General features: G+C 38.6%; 1 protein-coding gene across 1 annotated transcript in view; it reads left to right on the forward strand.

The window, feature by feature from the left end:
• The first annotated feature begins 256 nt into the window (after window positions 1–256).
• LOC137502155 (CUGBP Elav-like family member 1) overlaps window positions 257–21723 on the forward strand; it is an 85022-nt gene continuing 63555 nt past the window's right edge. The window contains exons 1-2 of the mRNA XM_068229145.1: window positions 257–317; window positions 5079–5108. Coding sequence (XP_068085246.1) covers window positions 257–317; window positions 5079–5108 — 91 coding nt within the window. The remainder of the gene's footprint in view (window positions 318–5078; window positions 5109–21723) is intronic.

Genomic DNA, 21723 nt, shown 5'->3' on the forward strand with positions numbered 1-21723 from the left:
TCAAACAAATGTGGCTACTGCAGTACAGTACTTACAAAATCTATAAAATGGATGATCCTGTCTACGTACATTCCTGGCTCTAGCAAACCACATTTGATAACTGTTTCATAGGTAAAATCCTTACCCTTTGAAAGTCAAGTTTTTGAAGCACTAGCATACTCCACAATTTACACATGTAAATAAATGTTATAAATTACTGTACAGGCACCTAGTACATCGTATTTCCTTGCTTTGTAATCACTGTACTTCATTGATGATGTCCTCGTTACGGAGGCTGCTGCTGCTGCTGCTGCTGCTGCTGCTGCAGATCCTCCAGGGTTAGTGGAACGAAGTTGTGCTTTGTTGTTGGCAGCTGCTTGTGTTTCAACATCAGTGCAGCTGTAAATTTACTGTTGCTGTTGTTGATGTCACTTCATCTGTTGAGCCCAGCTGTTCTTAGGCCTTCCTCTTCTTCATATCCCAGGTAGCTGAAGGTCAAGGACTCTTTCGGCTACATAGCTTTCATCCTTCGAGTTCACCTCCTCAAACCATGTCACCTGTTGCGCCGGTGAGGACTCTCCAGGCTCAAATTTGGCAGTTGACTCTATGCAGACGGAATGGTGATTGTCACTGGACACCACTCGTTGGCAATCCTCAATTTGCCATGATGCCCATTCCTAGTTCAAACAAGCTCTGCAATGTTCATGTCATAATGGTTGACTTTGTAACATGCCGTGATGACAAATCCTGCTCTGCTAGCTGCCTGGATACAGTAATGGTGGACATAGGCATATCCCCACCTGCCATGACATAGCTCTACAGGGTCCCTCATACAAACGGAGACTGTCGAAGCGGTGCTTTTACTTTCGGCTACGTAAGCTGCAATGTGGGAAGCACGCGTAGTTCTTGACCTTGCAAGCAGCCTGCACCTGTTCGACCTGGCAAGCATCAATTATTTCAGTTTTAATTGTGATATTCTTCAATACGGAACAATGAAATTTTTAACTTTAAATAACTGGCAAGTATCAGTCGCTAGTCTTAATATCAGCTGTTGACATGGTGAGACAGTTATCATTGCAACACTGTATTTTTGTATGTAAAAGTTCTGGTTTCATCTTAATGGTTGTGTGAACAGTCAAAACTTTTGCTATTGGTGTGCAGAAAATCCTAATGGTGTTTATGAATTCCCTCATTATGATAGGAAGATTGGTGTTCAGTGTGCTGTTAGTGCAAGACAAATAATTGGGCCTATTTTTTCGAGACTACAGTAAATGCAGAGAGGTACCAAGATGACATTTTGATTCTGTTCTTCCATCAGTTAATGGAAAAAGAAAAATTGTGTGGGTTATTTCAACAGGATTCAGCCCCTGCTCGTACAGCAGAAGAGTCCCTTCTTACAATCTCGGAAGTGTTTGCAGACAGAATGATCAGTGATCAGTGATGATCTATTTTCCCCTCGTCCTCCAGATCTGACAGTGTAAGTTGTTTTACTTGTGGGGTAAACTGAAAGAAAAAATGTATCGAACAAATCTTCACACATTGGAGGAACTGAAAGAAAACATTACGAATGAAATCGGAAACATTACAGTGGCAGAACTCATTCACGTCAGCCAGAATGTGGTTACCAGATACAATGCCTGTTTAACCCAGGAAGGACGACACTTCCAGTATCTTTTAGAAGCTAAGATTTCATATAACATTGTATACGTGCTTAAAGCAGGACAGTGGAGTGCGACATAAGTTCGGCCGAGGCAGCTGCCGTAGCGCAGAATACAAACACTGTGCGTTCGGTCTTAGATTATATGAGAGACCCTGTAGATGGTGCACAGCGACGTTTGTGTATGTTCACATTTTCACTGCATCCAGCACCGGCATACAGTGTAGTGAGAATTGTTCAAGTGGCGACCATTGCGCCTAAACATCCAATTTTTCTCTCGTTTATCTCGTCAAAGACTTGTCGAATGTGCTGTTGGTGCATGCTGGTGTTTGTTCAGCTCAGTGGCTCACACTGTTAGTAAGGTCTTATTCAGTGTGTCTTGGATCCATAAATGAGGGAGGGACATGTACACCCACTAATGGTACTTCTGGGCAAGCAGTTGGCATTAAATAAAATGGGACACATTGGCCTGTGACGATACTGTGTGGCAACTTCCATTGTATTCGCCTGATTCGTTCATGGTGCACACATTTTTTTTGTGAATGAGTGTTCATCTTGGCATGTTCCAATCCTCCTTCCTAGCTTACCATTTTATTGTTGATTTATATTCTTATACTTGTTTTGTTTCTGTTTCTTATAATCACTATGTATGTCTGTTGAAATACCGTAAATAAAGTGCTTCTTTGTTCTTATCCTACCAAGACATCCTACTTGTTCCCAAAGGCACCAAGCTGAGAATATCATAGTTTCTTTACTTTTCTCTACCTAAATTTTACATTGAATTATACACAAAGTGACATTTTAAATTGCTTATTGGATTAATGTTATATTAAGGCATATTTTCAGTATTTAAGAATTCATTGATTTATTTATACAACAGAGAATGACACTGATCATCTTTTCCACAAACCAAAAGCGGTTTTGGAACTTTCCAGTCAATTCAAATTCTTTTACCCACTGGAAGAATTTTCTGAATGTATTGGTTTGGAGGGCTAGCATTTAATAAGAAATGTCCTGTACTTGAACATGTTGTGGAATGATTTAGTTAAAAGCTTTGCTGTTTGTCATTCATCACATTTATTATGCTTCAGCCATTTCAGTTCTGAACTCTGCTTACTAGAGTAGTATTCGATGTACTGGTAACATAAATAACTGAAAAGCTATGGATGAGAACTAATTCTAGAAAAACCGTCAGTCACCATGAGGACCATGGATATTCCTGAGATAACACTCTGTGACTATGACTGCTACCACATTATTATGTTGTTTTGTTGACGGACATGCTTTCACAGAATCCATACAACAGTTAATCTATAACTGGTAGGCTATTGGCAGTATGTTGAAACCAATTTATGATAAAATAATTTTTTAAAATAGAAAATGCCTGAAAAAGAAAACCTTCAAAAACAGTTCTTCTTCTTTTTTTCCACATCTATGGGGTCGCAGATGCGAACTGTGTTGCACATGGGGATTTGGCCATGTTTTAGGGCTGGATGCCCTTCCTGACACCAACCCTATATGGATGGATGTAATCACTATTGCGTGTTTCTGTGGTGGTTGGTAGTATAGTGTGTTGTCTGAATATGAAGATGAAAGTGCTGGGACAAACACAAACACCCAGTCACCAAGCCAGAAGAATTAATCGGAGGCGATTAAAATCACCGATCGGCCAGGATTCGAATCCGGGGACCGTCTGAACTGAAGGCCTTAACACTGACCATTCAGCCAATGAGTCGGACATTCAACAACAGATTACACCCGACAAGAAAAAATAAAATTAGAACACAAATGAGACATGTCAGCCTATGACTATACTGTGTGTACTCGCGTGATCAGTTTTTGATGGCACATTTTTATTGTGAATGAGTGTTTATCTTGGTATGTTCCAATCCTCTTCCTAGCTTCCCATATTATTCCCATATTTATAATTTATTTTTCTCAGGTATAATCTGTTGTTGAATGTTTTCTTTTTTCAGTAGTTTCTAAAAAAAAAAAAGTCTTAAATTAGTTTTGATAGACTGAAGAGCCTAACAGTTATACATGGTGACTCAAAAGTCTGTTAACATTTGACAGGGCACTACTTAATGGAATATTAGAGGTAGAGAGGTAATGATTGACACATATGATTGGCAAGACATGGGGTTTTATTGACACCAAAATAATGTACACAAAATGACGAAAACATGGCATTTTATATGATACACAAGCAATAATTAGCATAACAATCAAGGTTTAGCAAAGACAGTGTTAACACATGCTCAGTATGTCAGGCGTCATTCATCAACAGTACCTGTTGTCGAGGGACAATGTTGTGAACAGCACTATACAGCATATCTGTAGGTATGGAGAGAAATTACTGTAGGGTGTTGTCTTTTAGCATCCCTAATGAGGTCAGACGATCGCGGTAGACTTGCGAATTCAGGTAATCCCACAACCAATAATCACACGAATTGAGTTTGGGAACCGGGCAGGCCAAGCATGACGAATGTGACTGCTCAGGAAACGATCCTCAGGACGCGCATCTGACTCCCTCTCGCACGACAACTCCTTTTATACAGTAAACGGGTCTCATGCGGCATCACTGACGTGTTGGTGTCCAGCGCCATCTGTTGGCCTGTTTGTGCACTTGTTGTTGGTGTCAATAAAACCCCATGTCATGTCAAGCATCTGTGGCTGTTCATACCCAATGTGTTGTTGTCTAGCACCATTTGTAGGTCATTTTGTGTACTTTATTTTGGTGTCAATAAAACCCCATGTCATGCCAGTCATGTGTGTCAATTATTACCTCTCTAACTCCAATATTCCGTGAAGTATTGCCTCTTCAAATGTTAATGGATTTTTGGGTCATCCTGTAGATTAACTGAGTTGAAACTGGAAAGAAATGGCTTCCACTGTAACATACAACAGTTACTCATATCTGCTAATCTAATCTACTTCTTATTTTGATTCGAATGGAGATCCAGGGTTTATCAGTTATTTGGATACTGCACATGCTATGTGCATTCAATCATTTTGTCATCTTCATTTTAGTTACTTTTTCCTCAGTATAGCAAGCATATTATCATTGTAATTACTAAATGTATATGCTTCTGTAATCAGTTCTGTTTCACCTGGGCATTTATTGAAGAAACAGATAATAGACTGGATAAAGTAAATAACTATGAGAACAATTAAAGATAATACAGTTTATCATCTGATTAAACAGAAAATTACTGTACCATACGTTCATCTGTTAGTTCCATTATATCATTGTTCTTAGCTCATACAATATTTACTTCCTTCTTTTTTTAATTTTACATAGTTAATAGCTGGAAACTGTTAAATGAAAAAATCTGACAATGAATTACCTACCATAATAATAATAATAATTATTATTTTACTTCATAAATATTATGACAATGATTGGTTATGTGACTTACTGTAACTGTTTTCCTCTTTATAGGATCCAGTGCTTCTGGTTTAAGTAGTCCAGGTTGGTTTTAAGACACTATTCCACTTCCAGAAATTTTGCACCAAGTTTTTAGTGCATTTGGCTTTTTCTTTATTCAGGAATTTCCTCTTTCTTCTTTCATTTCTTTGTTTTGTAACAATTATTTATTTACTTATTTTATTTATTTATTTATTTATTTATTTATTTATTTATTTATTTAATTTATTTATTTGCAACTGTTAACTCAACTCAAAATACTTTTTTTTTTTGCCTGCTAAGATGAATTTTTCTAACACTTTGTATTTATTTACCAGTTTCCAAAATTTCCATATGCGTTTCAAACAGAGATTGAGAGTGGAATAATATTTCAGACTGCTGTCTATATCTTATAAACATTCTTTTCAAAATAGATTGTCTTTAAACTTAAGGAAAATATTTATGAAACGATTATAAAATAACTTTTCTTTTCAGTAGTTGTAATCAGTTGTGGTCCAGTTACAAAGAGTAGCAAATGGACTTTATAATTTTTCTCGCCTTAAATTTACGACCGTTTTATTAAATAGAACATTGTTGGACTTTGTTATAAAAGTTTCATACACCCTGTTGAGAACTTTCATGGCTTGGTTATTTAAAAAATCTGTATTAAAGTTTTTCCTCTAAGGTTTTGCAAGGAATAACCATTTCATATCTTTCCAGAAAAAAGGACAAAATATTGAGAAAAACACTAAAGAATTATTGCTGGTTTTATTAGAATTTTGGATCTTCAAGCCTCTTAACTGATTTAGATGTTCGTAAAGTTTGTTTTTAGGGTTTGTGTCTGTGTGCGTCGGCTCAATGACTCAACTGTGACAAAGAGTTTAGGTTGAAGAGATCACTGTTATTTTCACTCTATAGATCAGTGATAGTCTCTGGATTCCAAGATTATAGATTTTAACTCAGAAAAGCTACTGTATTCAGTCTTTTTTGAAAGATGGAAAAAAGTCAATTCGAGACTGTCTCTCAAGATTTTGGCACATAAAAGATCTCTAGTGACACATTTAGTGTTTTTCTGTCAGAATTAATTAAAAATTCATCCATAGGTTGCACAACAGAGTTTTGGTTTCTCTCCCATCGGATAGTGTAAAAGGGAACATCAAAATTGACATGCAGGCAGCCTAAATAGTATCAAATCAAAATGTCTGCAACATGGTAGATGAGAATGTATTGTTATTATTCGTTACATTCTGCTTTAGTCTTTTCTGTAGGTGATATTTACAGTGAATTTGGATACATTTTTACATAGTATTAATTTTGACCATCAGTCTATGGCAAACTTTGCTATAAACTGATTGAAATAAGAGTGCTGATATACTATGTTTATTCAAGGGTACACTTTGCACTAAAACAATTTCTTCAGCATATTGTTTTCTCTGATCTTGGTTATAAAATCTATGTTACAGGCTATTATGTATTGGGAGTTAATATCTGCCTCAGAAAGCCAGTATATAATAAGTACAATCACAAGAGAAATACACGTGCAGTTCAGATTTAAATTATCAGGCTCCCCAGAAATATAACTCATGACACCCAGACAAAATATAATTCACTATAAAATATCCCAACATATTTATATTTTGTTCTTAACCCAAAAAGCAATTAATTTTACAAGTGGTAATCCAGTGTAAAATTATTTTAAATGCAATTATACATGTTTATCTTGCTATTTGTTCATTAATGTGCTGCCTGACTGTGGCAGTTTTTGGTAGCTACTATTTAATGAAGTAGAATGCATATCTTTACTGAAGCAAATGCATTCCCAAAATTTTCTGATCTAAATTTATATTTCTAAATGTGTTGTTGGACAGTAAACAACATTCTTTTCATTTCTACTCCCATTCCTCAAAAAAATCATCATCACAATACTTCACATTTAAAAATGGAAAGGTACATTTGTTGTTAAAATATGATACTTCAGGTGTTTGAAATATGTTTTCATTCTCATCAATTATATTTAGTTTTCATCAGAGATAGCATTAAAAAGAAACAAAAGTTCTTAATTTCTGCTGGTAAATATTTAATTTATATTTTTTATTCTTTTTACTTACTCTTGGAAAGGTTATGAATTCAGATTACTTTTCTCCTAATTACCTCTTGAGGCTTTTCTTATTCTTTTAAGTTTCATGTGTGCGTGTGTGTCTTTCTGTCTGTTATATCCTATTTTTCATTTGCAGAATGAGAATCACTGATTGCACAGAAATGTTACGATTATTGTTCACATTTTGCTTCAGTACTACAACAGTTATCAATTTGCAGTCTACTTTGACTTTTAAATAGACATGGGATGTTGTAGCAAGTTCATCTCGACACCTTCAATACCGAGTTTCTTGATGTAGTGAACTAGGAAATATCTTGCTCATGACAATATCGCTTACCAACTTGAAGTTTCTTGTAGGAGGGCTGTGAATGGGGATATATAATGTAATTTTGTGCGGCTAAAACAGCTGGATGCAGCCCTTGTAAGGCAGGGTGGGTGGTATTTGCTGTGTGTGGGGAAACACTGTGTTATTTTGTGGTGGAGGATGGTTATATGTTATGTGATGTGCGAGTTGCACTAACACCTAATCCGTGAGCCAAAGTAATGAACCATTTACGATTAACGTCGCATCACCCAGTCGGGAATCGAACTCTGAGCCCCAAGGCTCTTAGGTGGGACCACTTAGTACTCAGCATGGACCCAGACAGTGGTAATGTTGCTTCCCAGTTGAATATGATAGGAAATGTAGATTTTTGGAGGATATTTTCATTGTTAAGAAATTCATGTGGGCCAAAATTCTATCATCCCACATTTTGTAAATTCTATTGTAATGGAAGGGACATTAAAAAAAAAATATTATTATTATTATTATTATTATTATTATATTATTATTATTATTATTAGGGAGACCTGTTTATAAAAAGTAAATAAAATATATTTAATAAAATGCTTAATATGTGTTAAATTCTGGGTGATGGATACTCAGGGTGGCAGATCCATCTTCAGAATAATTAATATCTTAAGATACTTACATTATGATTAATAAAGTTTTCTTGACTTTAATATCATTTAGGACAGAGGAAATGATGAGTAAATTGTTTATATCAGTCTCTCCAGACATAGGCAAATCATGATGGGGCAATGAAGTTTTTTGACGTTTATCATATGAAAAGAGTCTCAAGTTTCTGGCGGATTGCCCCTTAGAAAACTTGGTCCAACTTCAGTAAAGGCTATATACACACTGCGATTTTTTAAAATTTTATCCTCTAAGGGTACTGAAAAAGAGAAGATGTATAAAACATTTAGTATATTTTCAGTTCTTATGCTTCCAGTTTGAATTTAAATTATTTAGTATGGGACATATGTTCTGTAAAGCAGAAGAGTGACCCTCTGATTTATATTTCTCCTTGTTATAAAAATTAAATATTTTCTGTGCAATGAGTGTGCTTGATGTCTGCAGTTGTTATATGATTTTGTGACTATTAGTTTTACTTTTGACATATGAATGCAGACATTCTCAGTAGACTAACATCTGATTGATTTTGTAAGTTTGTAGAGTGTATTGCTTCCCTTTCCTGCATCTCCTGGCTTGGAGTTTGATTTTATTTTGTATTATCTGTTTCTCCTTCTGTAATCCATTCTTACAGTCTACTTCCTTAATATCAGATTTTGTAGATAGTTTATTATTTTATTTCTCTATCTTAGTCATTTTTATCATAAAATAATAGGAGAATGTTTGAACTACGCTAGAACTGGATATATTTGTAAGATTAAAGAAAAACAGTAGATAGTAAGTTACATTGTATTAGAAAAGTCTATGGTAAGGAAAGTAGATGGATGTGCTGACAGTGCTAAGTTAGAATGGGAACTGAAGCTTCAGTAGAATGTCCTATTCACTGTGAGAAAAAAAAAATGCATGTGCTACAAATTGGAAGTGCTGATAGTTATTACCACCTCAGCAAAGACTTTTCTAATGCACATCAGTTTTGCTGTACACATCCTGTATCGAATGAGGAAACAAAATTAAATGTTGACTAAGTTGTTAGGAATGTAAAAAGCTTGCAAACTTTGTTAGGTACTATACTCAACGAAGAAGTAGCAGTGCTCTGGCATAAATGCCTTCGTTTTTGACTGTATAAGTTTTAAACAATAAGTGGATATGATTTGGAAAGAAGAGAAAAAATCCCAAAAATTTTATGCAGGTTGATTCTTCATCCTGAAGGCTGGTTGGATCGTCAGCAGCTCTGCCATCACCTGTCCCAGGTGTCACTAAAGAGGTGCTCTAGGGAAATGAGGTGTGAAGTAGTTTCCCATTGCTTCCTTATTGAGCCAGAAGGTACTGTTACATATCAGTCTACCAAACCCACTGAAATACACACACCAACCGATCCTATGAGTGACATTTTCACACCATTCACAACGGGGACTGGCTGTATAAGGAATGGCATAACTAGCATAGTTCATATCGGAGTCACTTTGACATCATCAAAGCCATGGGTGAGATTGAGGTAAACACAGTAACAGATTTTAATGAAAGTAACAGATTTTTTTCTTGCCCATGCCAAAAGACAGTGCGCTGTAAGCACTATATCTCACAAGAAATGGAACTTGGTGTAAAATTTTATACTTGCATCAAAAGTTCCTGATTTTAGTTGTACAGCTGCTGCTAGTTTGAAAGTGATTATTCATTGTTTGTTACACTCATAAATTAAGCCATTTCCTATTATTTTTAATCTCACTTCAGCCTACCTATAGGATTCATAGAATTCTACACTACTATATGTGGCCAAAAGTCCCGAGACCCCTTGCTGTTCATTCCAAAATGCCAGCCTTGTAACTAGTAATGTGTAGGGCCTCCTTTTGCTGCTCTTATAGCGTTAAAATGTTTGCGGAAGATGTTCTGCTAAGTTCTGGTACACTGAAGATGTAGTTGTTTCCATTCTTCCTGAAGTATGGTAAATAGTTGTTCTTGGACAATTTGATCTGGTGCACAACTGATGCTCTATTTCGTTCCAAAGATGTTCGATGGGGTTCAGGTCAGGTTTTTGAGCAGGCCAGTCTATCACTCACCTGATTTTCTTTGTACATCAATGCGGTAGTCTTTGCTTTTTGGGCCATAACATTATTATCCTAATACAGGAAAGGTCTGATTCCAAACTGTTACCACAGTGTGGGAAGCATGTTGTTGTCTAAAATGTTTTGCATTAGTTGTACCATGGACCAGAACTAATGGTCCAAGCCCAAACCACGAGAAATAGCCCTGGACCACCACACCACCTCCACCAAATTTCACTGTCGCCGTACGTCACTCAGGTAAACACAGTTCACCGTGCATCCGACAGGTCCACACACATCCATCTGAGTGTCACAGCATACACTGTGACTCATCACTCCATAAAACCGATGACTGCACCAGATGTGATTGCACCAGATTGTTCTGTCACTGATCTCTGTTCGTGAGCTGCAACAAAAGTCCTCTGTAGTAGTTCACAAGGACCTCTGATGACTGGTTTGTACAGTACACTTTGGAGTTCAGCAGTTGCTATCAGAGTGATGATGTTCTACATGAAGCAACCGTACTATAAGAAGAGACTTTGTCTTTTCAAGACTCATATGAATGATTCCAAAAACTGAAATGGTGCTCTTAGCATAATAATTGCACTTTCAATGGCAAAGCTTTTTTTTAGGTCAGAAATTGTAATGTAGATCTGTCAAAAACATTTCAGGGCAGTTTCTCTTGTTCACAAGACAAATGAAAGTGGTATTTTTCATTATTTAGAATTTACGTCTTTAGGCTAACTCTTGTAGATCTAAAATGATAGCGTCTGCTATGTATGCTGGATAAGAGTGTGGCTTGAAGGCTATGGAACAGAGAAATATTTCAAACCAGATGTACATGTCTCAAATGTACACTTTGTTCTGGAACTGTATTAGACTTTTGTAAGTATATTGCTATCTTGCTGTCCTACCCTGAAATACTGTATTATTCCTTATTTTAAGGTATAATATAAGAATGCAGCTGATCATGAAAGAACCCCTTCTGTGTTCATTGACAGGGATGAGAATTGTAAGGGATAGCCAACCAGTTACATCATGATCATAATAAGTGTGTGAGGACATGACGCTCAAGAATGAGTCAACAACTAGGATGATAATCTTAATGTTGAGTTTTGGAATTTGACGCAATTCGCTAGGAATGAGCCATATGCCACTTTCTGGGCAAGATATTTGCCAAATCCATGAGAATGTTAACAACAAAGACGAGGGTGCTGCTGCTGCTGCTGCTGCTGCTGATGATGATGATGGTGGCAATGATCATGTAAATACAGCATCGGCAGCCAGTGAAGATTATTCAGATGAAGAATCTGAGGGATATAGTACTGCAAGCCCTAATCATTGTCAGCTGTTACTCATTTTTGAGTATACAGTTTCTGCTGCTTACAGTCCACTTGCACTTATTCCTGTTTGAGCTTCCGATGACTGAAGAAGCTAATTATAGCATGAAACATGTGCCCATACAGATTGCAATCTATTGATGGGAGATGGGGGAGGACAAAGCTGTCCAACTGATTGGCTGAATGGTCAGCATTGAGGCCTTCGGTTCAGAGGGTCCCTGGTTCGATTCCCAGCCGAGTTGGGGATTTTAATTGCCTCTGATTAATTCTTCTGGTCCGGGGACTGGGTATTTGTCCTAACACTTTCCTCTTCAAATTCATACAACACACTACAATACTAACCACAACAGAAACATGCAATAGTGATTACATCCCTCCACATAGGGTTGGTGTCAGAAAGGGCATCCGGCCGTAAAACAGGGCCAAATCCACATGTGCGACACAGTTCGCACCTGCAACCCCACAAATGTGGAAGAAAGCGGTAGAAAAAGAAGAAGAGGAGGGGAAGACAAAGTGCATCTGATGTAGTATGTAAATCTATCATTTAGCCTCTGCATGCCTGTGATGCTCTTGCTCAAACAGTTGAACAACAGTAGAGGTGATTCGGCACCAAAGCAAACGATCCTTGGCAAGTGTCTCCCAAGTTTGAGAGTTGATGTTTTTGACCTGCATGGTTTGTTTAAGCTGGTCTTTATAATGCTTCAAAGGGGCACCACAGAGTCTTGTGTGTGAGGAAAGTTCACCATAACAGAAGTTGACGAGGAAGCCTGGTGTTGCTCGTACAGCAGACATGCCCAGTCCATCAAAGCCGATGACCAGTGATACAGGCTTCTACACTGTTTATGCATGCAAGAAGGACAAGACTGGAGACATTGTTCCGCTTTTTGATATTTAAGATGGAACAAAGTTTCTGTTGTTGAAAATGCTCAAGTTTATTGATGTTTCAGTGGTACAGGGTCCATGTTTCCACATCCATAGAGAAATGTTGAGATGATGACTGCTTTATGCATCGAGTTTGGCTTGAACTCTTCGGTTTTTATTCCTAAAGACCCAATTGGATAGCTGACCAAATGTCAAGTGGGCAGCAAAGCGTTGGTTTTCTACATCCTCTTCTGAGGTACATACACTGACTGAGCAAATGTCATGGGATAGCAGAGCACTGATGCGCAGATTTGTTGTCTGCGCACCACATGTCCCCTCTGCCAGCGGCAGTTGTATAGGAGACCTTGTGAGCAGTGGCTGTGCATGTGACAGGTGTAACATGGAACGTCGTCGTGAGCTGACACCGTTAGAACGGGGTATGGTGGTCGGTGCCCGACGGATGGGAAGTGCGATTTCGGAAGTGGTGCGGGAATTCGGTTTCACACGATCAGCCGTGTCCAGGGTGTATCATGAATGATTGAATGTGGGTATCACCGTCCACAACAGACGAATGACCGGCCGTCCAGCCACCCTCGATGACTGTGACCGGCGACATCTGAGACGGATTGTCAATAGTGACAGATGGGCAATCATGCAACAAATCACGGCTCAATTAAACACATTCCATGTTAGACATGTCTCCCAGTGGACAATCCGTAGGAACATGAGTTCTATGGGGTATGGAAGCCGGCGCCGCACACGGGTGCCACTGTTAACCCAACGTCATCGGGCACGACGACGCGCATTTGTCGCCGTCACCAGGGATGGACACTGGAACAATGGTGTAACGTGATATGGTCAGACGAATCACGATTTTAACTGCACCCTGCCAATGGGAGGCACCGTGTATGGCGCAGACCACATGAAGCGATGGATCCCGCCTGCCTCGAAGGTGTGGTCCAAGGCGCTGGTGTCTCTGTTATGGTCTGGGGCGCATTTTTCTGGTAAGGAATGGGCCCCCTCATTGTTCTGAAAGAGACTTTGAATGGTACGCGGTATGTTGAGCTGCTCGGAGACCATCTCCACCCATTTTTGGCCTTCCAACACCCAGACGGTTCTGCGGTGTTTGAAGATGATAACGCTTCGCCACATCGCTCCCACGTTGCCCGGGAATGGTTCCAGGAATGTGCATTGGAGGTCCAACAAGTACCATGGCCACCCAGGAGCCCCGATATGAACCCTATCGAGCATATCTGGAATGTCCTGGAACACAGGCTCCGTGCCATGGATCCTGCACCCATGAACAGACCAGCATTGGCGGCTGCTCTGCAAATGATTTGGTGTCAGCTGCGTCCAGAAGGCTACCAGGGACTTGTCGACTCACTTCCATGGCGTCTCACTGCAGTTCGCAGGGTCAGAGGAGGCCTCACGCTATTAGGTGACTATCCCATGACATTTGCTAAGTCAGTGTAGTTTAGACAAGATGCTCTCAGGGTATGAAAAGTGTTCCATCTGTTAAAGAGTAATGTCTGAGATATTAATAATTTATTGTGGCTATTTCTAGCCGTGTGAAGTTATTGTGAGGCAGACCCTCCAGTGAGGGTAGGCAGCATCTGCAGTGTATTAGGAAACTGAGTGTTCTTGTGGTGGAGGATAGTGTGGTGTGTGAGTTGCAGGGATGTTGGGGACAGCACAACACCCAGTCCTCGAGCCAAGGGAATTAACCATTTTTTAAGGTTAAAATCTATGACCCGACCAGGAATCATCTGAACTGAAGGAGACTATGCTGACCATTTAGCCAAGGTGCCGGAAACATCTGAGATAGACGCATTGAACTCTGCAAGGCTAGTCCCTGGGGCAGGTTGGGCAAGCATTTTTTCTTTTTCTTTTTTTTCTGATGAGGCCTAATAATCTTTAGTGAACTGCTGACTGACTGCTGCTGCTCATCACGTGTAACAGCAGGTGATGCAGTGTCATCAGCATACTGCAGCTTGGTTATCGTAGTTTTGCAAGTTAAGCAATGTGAACAATGTCTCGTCAAGTTGAAGATATCTATCTAGGCCGGAGGTGTTGTTACAGGATGTATCACAAAGCATGGCTAGCCATGTGCAGAGCAAAGAGCATTGGGGCAAGTACATACCCTTGCTTCAATCCACGTGTGATAGGAAAATAATCAGAGATCGTTTTCTGATAGAGAACCTGATCAGATATTCCAGCATGAAGTGCTCAAACAAAGCGTTCAGGTCAACCAATGTTTCTCAACACTGCCCACATAACAGGCCTTGGGAGAGAATCAAAGACCTTTTCCAGATCATTAAACACTAATTGCTATTTTTTTCAGCATTCTTCTTGTATTTGCCATGCACAGATCATCATGTCAGTTGTGCCTCTCAAGGCACAGAAACCACATAGAGACTTAAGAACAAGATTCTCGCAGACAACCTGGAGAGGGCTAAGTAGAATCTTAGGAAGAAATTTGCTAGCTATAGACAACAGGGATATACCATGATAGTTGCCATGTTGAACATCAAAATAAGATCTTCATTGGGAAATATGGGACACAGTGTCAGAAGAGCCAGTATTTATGTCGACCTTGATAAATAGGTGGCAAGAGATCTCAGAGTTTTGAGCCAGGTACAGGATAATTTCAATTGAATGCTTAACTCTCTTCTGACAGTTACCACAATGTCAAATGACAGCTCTTGTTTTGATTCTACTCTTCCTTGATTCTATTGTGCTGTGTTAGAAATTGTACTGGGGCCAATGACCTTCGATGTAGGCCCCTTTAAACAACAAGCGTCATCATCAGAAATTGTACTTCTCCCCTAATTACTCGAGAATTGTTTGTTAATGCTTTTCATTTTATCTGCAAAAGTGGGTGGGGTACCTTTCATAGTGTTCCTAGACATACATACAGTACATCTTTTCCTTTGTAATAATGCTATTAATAGTTGGTTAAATGCAAGAAGGTTTCTCTTTTTTCCAGCTACCTTATCTGTGGGACTTCATAGTTTTGAAACCATAATGAAATAGCTTATTATTAATATGGCCGTGGAAACTCCTTCATTAGCACATGAGACAGCACTCACTAGCAACCCCCTCTTGGTTTGAGTTGGTAATTAGGACTTAGAGATCAGCTGATTTACATTTGTGAAGTTCTCCTGAAAGTGATTTAATATATCAGCTTGTTTATGATACAGTTATGAAATTGATATGGTTGGAAGTAGGAGTATTTGTACTATGTACAATTGTAATAATTTCAGACAGCAAGGTCATTCAAAATCTTCCTTCAGATTCCCAAGAAATACAGAAATGTAAGTATGATTAGTAGATCAAGTAGGCTACCAATTCTCAGATTTAAAGAAAAATGGAATGCCTGTGACACTTTGATTTAAATTTATTTGTTATTTGTTTATAGAAGCAGTTAATAAGTTATTTATAGCCATAGCTTGTTTTTGTTTTCCCTGCTACCATTTAACATCACACTAACTTAATACAGGTTTACGACAGTGCTTGGATAGGACTTCGAAGGTACCAGTCATGGACTTAATTAATTTGCCTGGGATGATTATGGGAAAGCACAGGCAAAGATTTTGAGGGCTGCTGATCGTGGGGATATAAAGCACCATTTTCCTGATGTTAGCTTATAGCTAAACGACCGATACTGCATAGTCAACTCGCTTGGTGTTAGCCGAAGAACTGTCTTGTCCAAAATCTTTGTCGAGTTCATTCAAGTAAAAACCATGTTATATGCTAGGCTCATTTTGTTGATTTTGGCTGCCTTGATAAAGAATATTGAAATGTATTTGAAGCGCCTGCAATGTGTTCATAAAGAACATAAATTGAGGCCCCAATCCAACCTGGATGAAGAACATGATAGTAGTCTAACAGACCATGAAAACTTCAGCTCTTAAGATTCATGCTTGCACCCATCCCTCAACAATAGGTAATAGATGAGGTGTTCTGGATTTATGCCAAGTCAAAGAGCCTGTCTTTTAAACAAGAATTTGTTTCTTTGAGTTTCAGAAGTATTTTTAGTATTGAGAGGGCAATATAAGTATTATAGCCTTCAATGTCAAGTCATGTCATGAGAGATTGTGTTTCTTTCCAATTTTTATTCTGCTCGAACCATACGGTTATAAAGCTAAACCTGCGGCCACTGAATTAGGTGGGTGAGGAAAACTGTGCTGTTGTCAGATATGGAAATGGCAAAGTGACAGATGGTAGTGTCGCTTACCTCTGAGCACGGATTGGCAACGCTGACATATGTCGACACGTGCGACCCGATCGATCTCTGGTAGTGACATTTGTGTGGCCACTTTCTGGGCCATTATCCAGGAAAACTAAAAGACCCATGGAAACATATTTCAGATAAAAAAAAGTTAAGTTAGAAGATTTTCTACATTTTTCCCGCAGACATTATTTTATTGACTGAAGAAACAAAAACATGGCCGTTTAGTGAAAATTTCAATGCATGATTTTACGGATTTAGATTTACTTGTTCAGGTTTTTATTCTTAATAATTATTTTAATTGGTTTATGTGGAAAATACTTACACTACTGAAATCAGCAGTCTTTCCTGAAGCTTGTAGTATAATTTGTTTTGCAAACATTGCTGGAGGTAACATTAGGAGCTTGGAGAGAACAAACTGCCTCGCTCTCTGAAATGATGTGTTCAGTTACAACCTTGGCAACTTACATGTAATTAATCTCATAATAGAACCGTATTGAGGATGATATATTAAAATTATAAAATCTTTTTATTTACAACCACCTACTCAATACAATACAAAACACTCATTGAATTATAAAATAATCATGAGGTGTCTTAAATAATGGGACATGTTTCGTTCAGCATAGCGAACATTATCAGCTGTTAATGTACAAAGACTAGGTCAGGGCCCTGTGCTTAAATGATTAAAGTTGTTAAAAGAATAACAATGTCGTAATAAAAAGTAATATGATAACATTAGACTTAAATTGTAACCATATGTACAGATTAACAGTGAGAATTTGTGGTGGAATACATTGAACGATGGCAGTCTGTGAAGTTAAAAACAACCCCATGATTGTTACCAGTCCTCATAGATTCTGTCACTGAATCGGGCTTCAGATCTGTTGGGGACAGCAGGACTGTTTTACTGTCCCAAATGTTAAATGATCTCATGTACATGTATCTTCTGAAGGACAATAACACCAGGTCCTGATGGTGTTGGTGGTATAGTTGTATTAAGGTCCCAACACAACAGAATTATCAACTCCTCTTAACACTATTTATAGGAAAAGGTCCCAACTATTGAGGAATAAAGTTATCTACTGGACAAAGGAAAAGGCATAGAATGGGAAAATGAAAGACTTTGTAGTCACCTGAAATCTAATCCTGTAGGAGTTAGAAGAGAAGAGATGATCAAGGGAGATCAGATATGAAAGAAGAGAGGAATTTGGCACAAGTAATGCTAGGCTCATTTATGGTTGCATATTCTAGTCAAATTAATTGTGCAGAGCTGAGTATTACCAAGGTTGTAACTGAACACATCATTTCGGAGTGTGAGGTAGTTTGTTCTCTCCAAGCTCCTGATGTTACCTCCAACAATGTTGCAAAACAAATTATTAAAAGAAAAAACAAAAAGATATTTGTTCGTGGCGTTGACCTCTGTAGATCTTTTGCCACTACTTTCACCATATGATAGGGACCTGCGTGTAAGTGTAATTGCGGAAGTGTAGAGTGTTCAACGTGAGGAAAGGAAGGTTAAGGATGACACAAACACCCAGTCCTCAGGCCAGGGATATTAATCATTTACAATTAAAAACCCCTGACTCAGCCAGGATTCAAACCCGGGGCCACTGGGTGATAGGCGGATGCATTGTCCCCTACACGCATGGCTATAAGCTTCAGAAAAGACTACTGATTTCAGCGGTATAACTATTTTCCACATAAATCATTTAAAATAATTATTAAGAATAAAAACCTGAACAAATAAATTTAAATCCGTAAAATTATAATTATATTGAATTACACGTCAAGTAATTTATTATCTATCTTAAGTGGCATAAGAAATGCATACCAGTTTTCATTCAAACTACAGACTGCAATGGCAAGCGTAGTGTATAGTTCATATCGAGAGATGGCTCTGATGGCACTGTTTCCCAGCAAGCATGTGCTTTTGTTACAGAGTTTGTGCTATTATTTTTATAATCTATTTCCATAATATCATACAGTTATATATCAGCTTCTAGAGCATTCCAATCTATATTATGCCTTTTAATTTTTTAGTATAAGCATACTTAATTAGATAAGTAATTTCTACTACAGAACATGTTTTGGTAATATAGTAGTTGCATCTTTTGAATATTATTAAATTCTAACACCCTGAGAAGAAATACATTGGATACATAAACAATACTCATACATTTTCATATAGATAATGGCAGTTTTATTCTACAATGCATGTCATAGAATGTGTGGGAAAATGATTTTTAATACAAATCACCTCCTTATTAAGAAGAGAATGTAGAGGTTTAATCTACAGAATATAAAGGGTATCATTGCGGATTATAGTTTAGAATGTGAAGGTAGAAGTCACACAATGTCCATACATTATATTATCAGTTTATATAAATATTGTCCAGATTTTGTATGGAAGAATTCTCATATGCAGTTTATGGTCATTTTTATTCAGTAAAGGATTATGATTTAAAAGCTGAAATGTCTTCTGAGAGGATCAGTAGGTAACCTGATAATAGCAAAGACAACATCACATTCTTGTTTTGAGTTGATTACCATGAATCTGCATCCAGATAATATATCTACTTAGCTAGTACCAAACATTTGCATGATGGTTCCTATTCATACCATGAACAGTCATCTCAGCATGACCAATAATAAACAGAAGCAAGTATTTGGAGGATGGGGCCCACTTACAATGTCAGCATTTTTCTTTCTTCAAAGAATAAATGTAAGGAAACTGCTAGATATCGCTACGTAATTTCGGGAAACAAAATTTCATTGAACGATTAGAGAACATGTATGTAGTTGATCAATATCACATCCAAAATGTATAATATAACCTTTGTCTGTGGAGGAGGGAGAAATAGTGGATCTCCAGATTGTTACATAACTACTCTTCTGGAGGATAAGGAGGAGTGCAAAGAATGGTGAAATACAAATGGCGTATCTCGTAACTTCTCCCATAAAGAAGTAAGTATAAATAACCACCTAATTGATACTTTATTACTGCCTCAGGCAAAATTGAATAAAATTAAAACTTACAGGACATGTTTCGACCACTTAGTGGTCCTCTTCAGCTGTATAAATAAAGAACTGAAAAGAAAAAACAATATGACAATAAGCACAAATAAAAGTTCTTTGGAGACTCCTTTGATAAAAATGGAGGTCATCAGAATAGGACATCTTGCCTCTCGTTCTTGTTTGGAAATGATGTTTATTCTGCGCTGCCTAGAGGGTCTGTCTTTGAGCGCGACCTGGTGAAGTAACAATGTGATACAGTTTGACAGTTCATGGTAAGCTCTGGAGAGAAGGGAAGTAGAGTTTTATCGTCATCTAAAATAACATGTGAGGGAGGAGGGAGATTGGGCTGTGCTTCTGCGATGTCGTGTTTGATTATATCTCTTGTTCGTCTAGTCTGTTTCATGTCTACCCATTGTAAGTATTTGCTAATATTCTCGTATAAGATGTTTTTATGCTCGTTTTCGTTGAGATTCTCTTCATCGTTTTCCAGTTTATCAAGAACGATGTGGATGTTTTCCAGGTTGTTCATCTCTCTCTCTTTGTCCAACCCTTCGTAAGGGTGTAGTGGCATCACGCGACAATCCTTTTGGTGATCTTCCTCCAGGAGTCTCTGCTTTGGGCATGGTGACTTGCTTGCTGTAAGCTCATCCTGGTTAAGTTCTTGATCTGGTCCATCCATCGTAACGGCGCACGTCCTCCAGGTCTTCGGCCTTCGACTTTTCCCTCTATGATGAGTATTTCCATTGCCTCCTGCCTTCTGGCAATATGACCAAAATATCCGAGTTGTTTTTGGTTGATAAGGGTCGACAGTCTTGTTCTGATGCCGAGCTGTTGCAGGATCAATTCATTAGTATGGTGTGCTGTCCATTGTATTCGCAGTAATCTCCTATAGCACCACATTTCTAGAGCATCAATCCTGCGGCGATCCGCCGTCTTCATCGTCCAAGTTTCTGCTGCATAGGTCGCGATAGGGAAGATCAGAGTTCGCATGAGGGTAAGCTTTGTCTTGGAAGTGATGGAGGTGTCTTTCCAGATGCAAGTAAGTTTTGCTGTTGAATTTCTCGCAATTGCAATGCGCTTGCGGATCTCTGGTTCACAGTCTCCAGTATTTGTGACAATAGATCCTAGATACTCGAAGCGACTGACAACCTCATAATCCGCAATTCTTGTGATGGCAGGTCTGTTGTTATTAAAACGGTCTACAATCATCACTTTGGTCTTTTTATTGTTGATTTCAAGACCATATTCTCTGCTTCGCTCGTCTAGCCTCCGCATGATGGTTTCTAATTCATGATCATCTGTTGCAATAATCACGGTGTCATCTGCATATCTGAGGTTGTTAATTTTCCTGCCACCAACTGTGATGCCGTCACTCCAGTCCTCGAGGATCTCCCTCATAATATACTCACTGTATACATTAAATAAGAGGGGGGAAAGAATGCAACCTTGTCGCACACCAGCACAAGTAGAAAAGACGTCTGAGAGGTCGCCATTAACTCTCACTGTCACAGTGTTCGAAGAGTACAATTGTTGGATCAGGTACACTAAATGTCTTGGCGTCCCCATCTCAGTGAGTATAGCCCAGAGCTTTGACCATTTTACCTTGTCGAAGGCTTTCTTGTAGTCCACGAAGCACAGGAACATCTGATATTATATTCCCTTGTCTTCTCTATGAGCTGCCGGATGTTTAGGATCTGCTCACGAGTTCCTTTGCCTGGAACAAACCCGGTTTGTTCCTCTGAGATTTGTGGAAGTAAGAAGGTCTTCAGCCTCTCGTTCAGCACCGTGAGCATGATTTTACTTGCATGGGAGATGAGGGCTATCGTTCGATAATTTGCACAGTCAAGTGGAGAACCTTTCTTGAACAGTGGTACGAAGACGGAGTGGCATCACTGGTCCGGCCAATTTCCAGATGTCCATATCTTCTGACATAGCTTGTGCAGGATGTCGACACCTAGGTCACCCATGTTCTTGAGGATTTCAGCAGTGATTCCATCTTGGCCTGGTGCTTTCCTGTTCCGGAGCTTTTTTATTGCATGTTCCACTTCTTCTCTAAGGATCATTGGTTCAAAGTCTGTTGGGTTCTGGTGACCTGGCATTGGTTGTGGGTCATCAGTGAACAGCTTGATGCAGTTCATA

Source organism: Anabrus simplex, chromosome 9 (assembly GCF_040414725.1).
Source record: "Anabrus simplex isolate iqAnaSimp1 chromosome 9, ASM4041472v1, whole genome shotgun sequence".
Classification (NCBI taxonomy): Eukaryota; Metazoa; Arthropoda; class Insecta; order Orthoptera; family Tettigoniidae; genus Anabrus; species Anabrus simplex.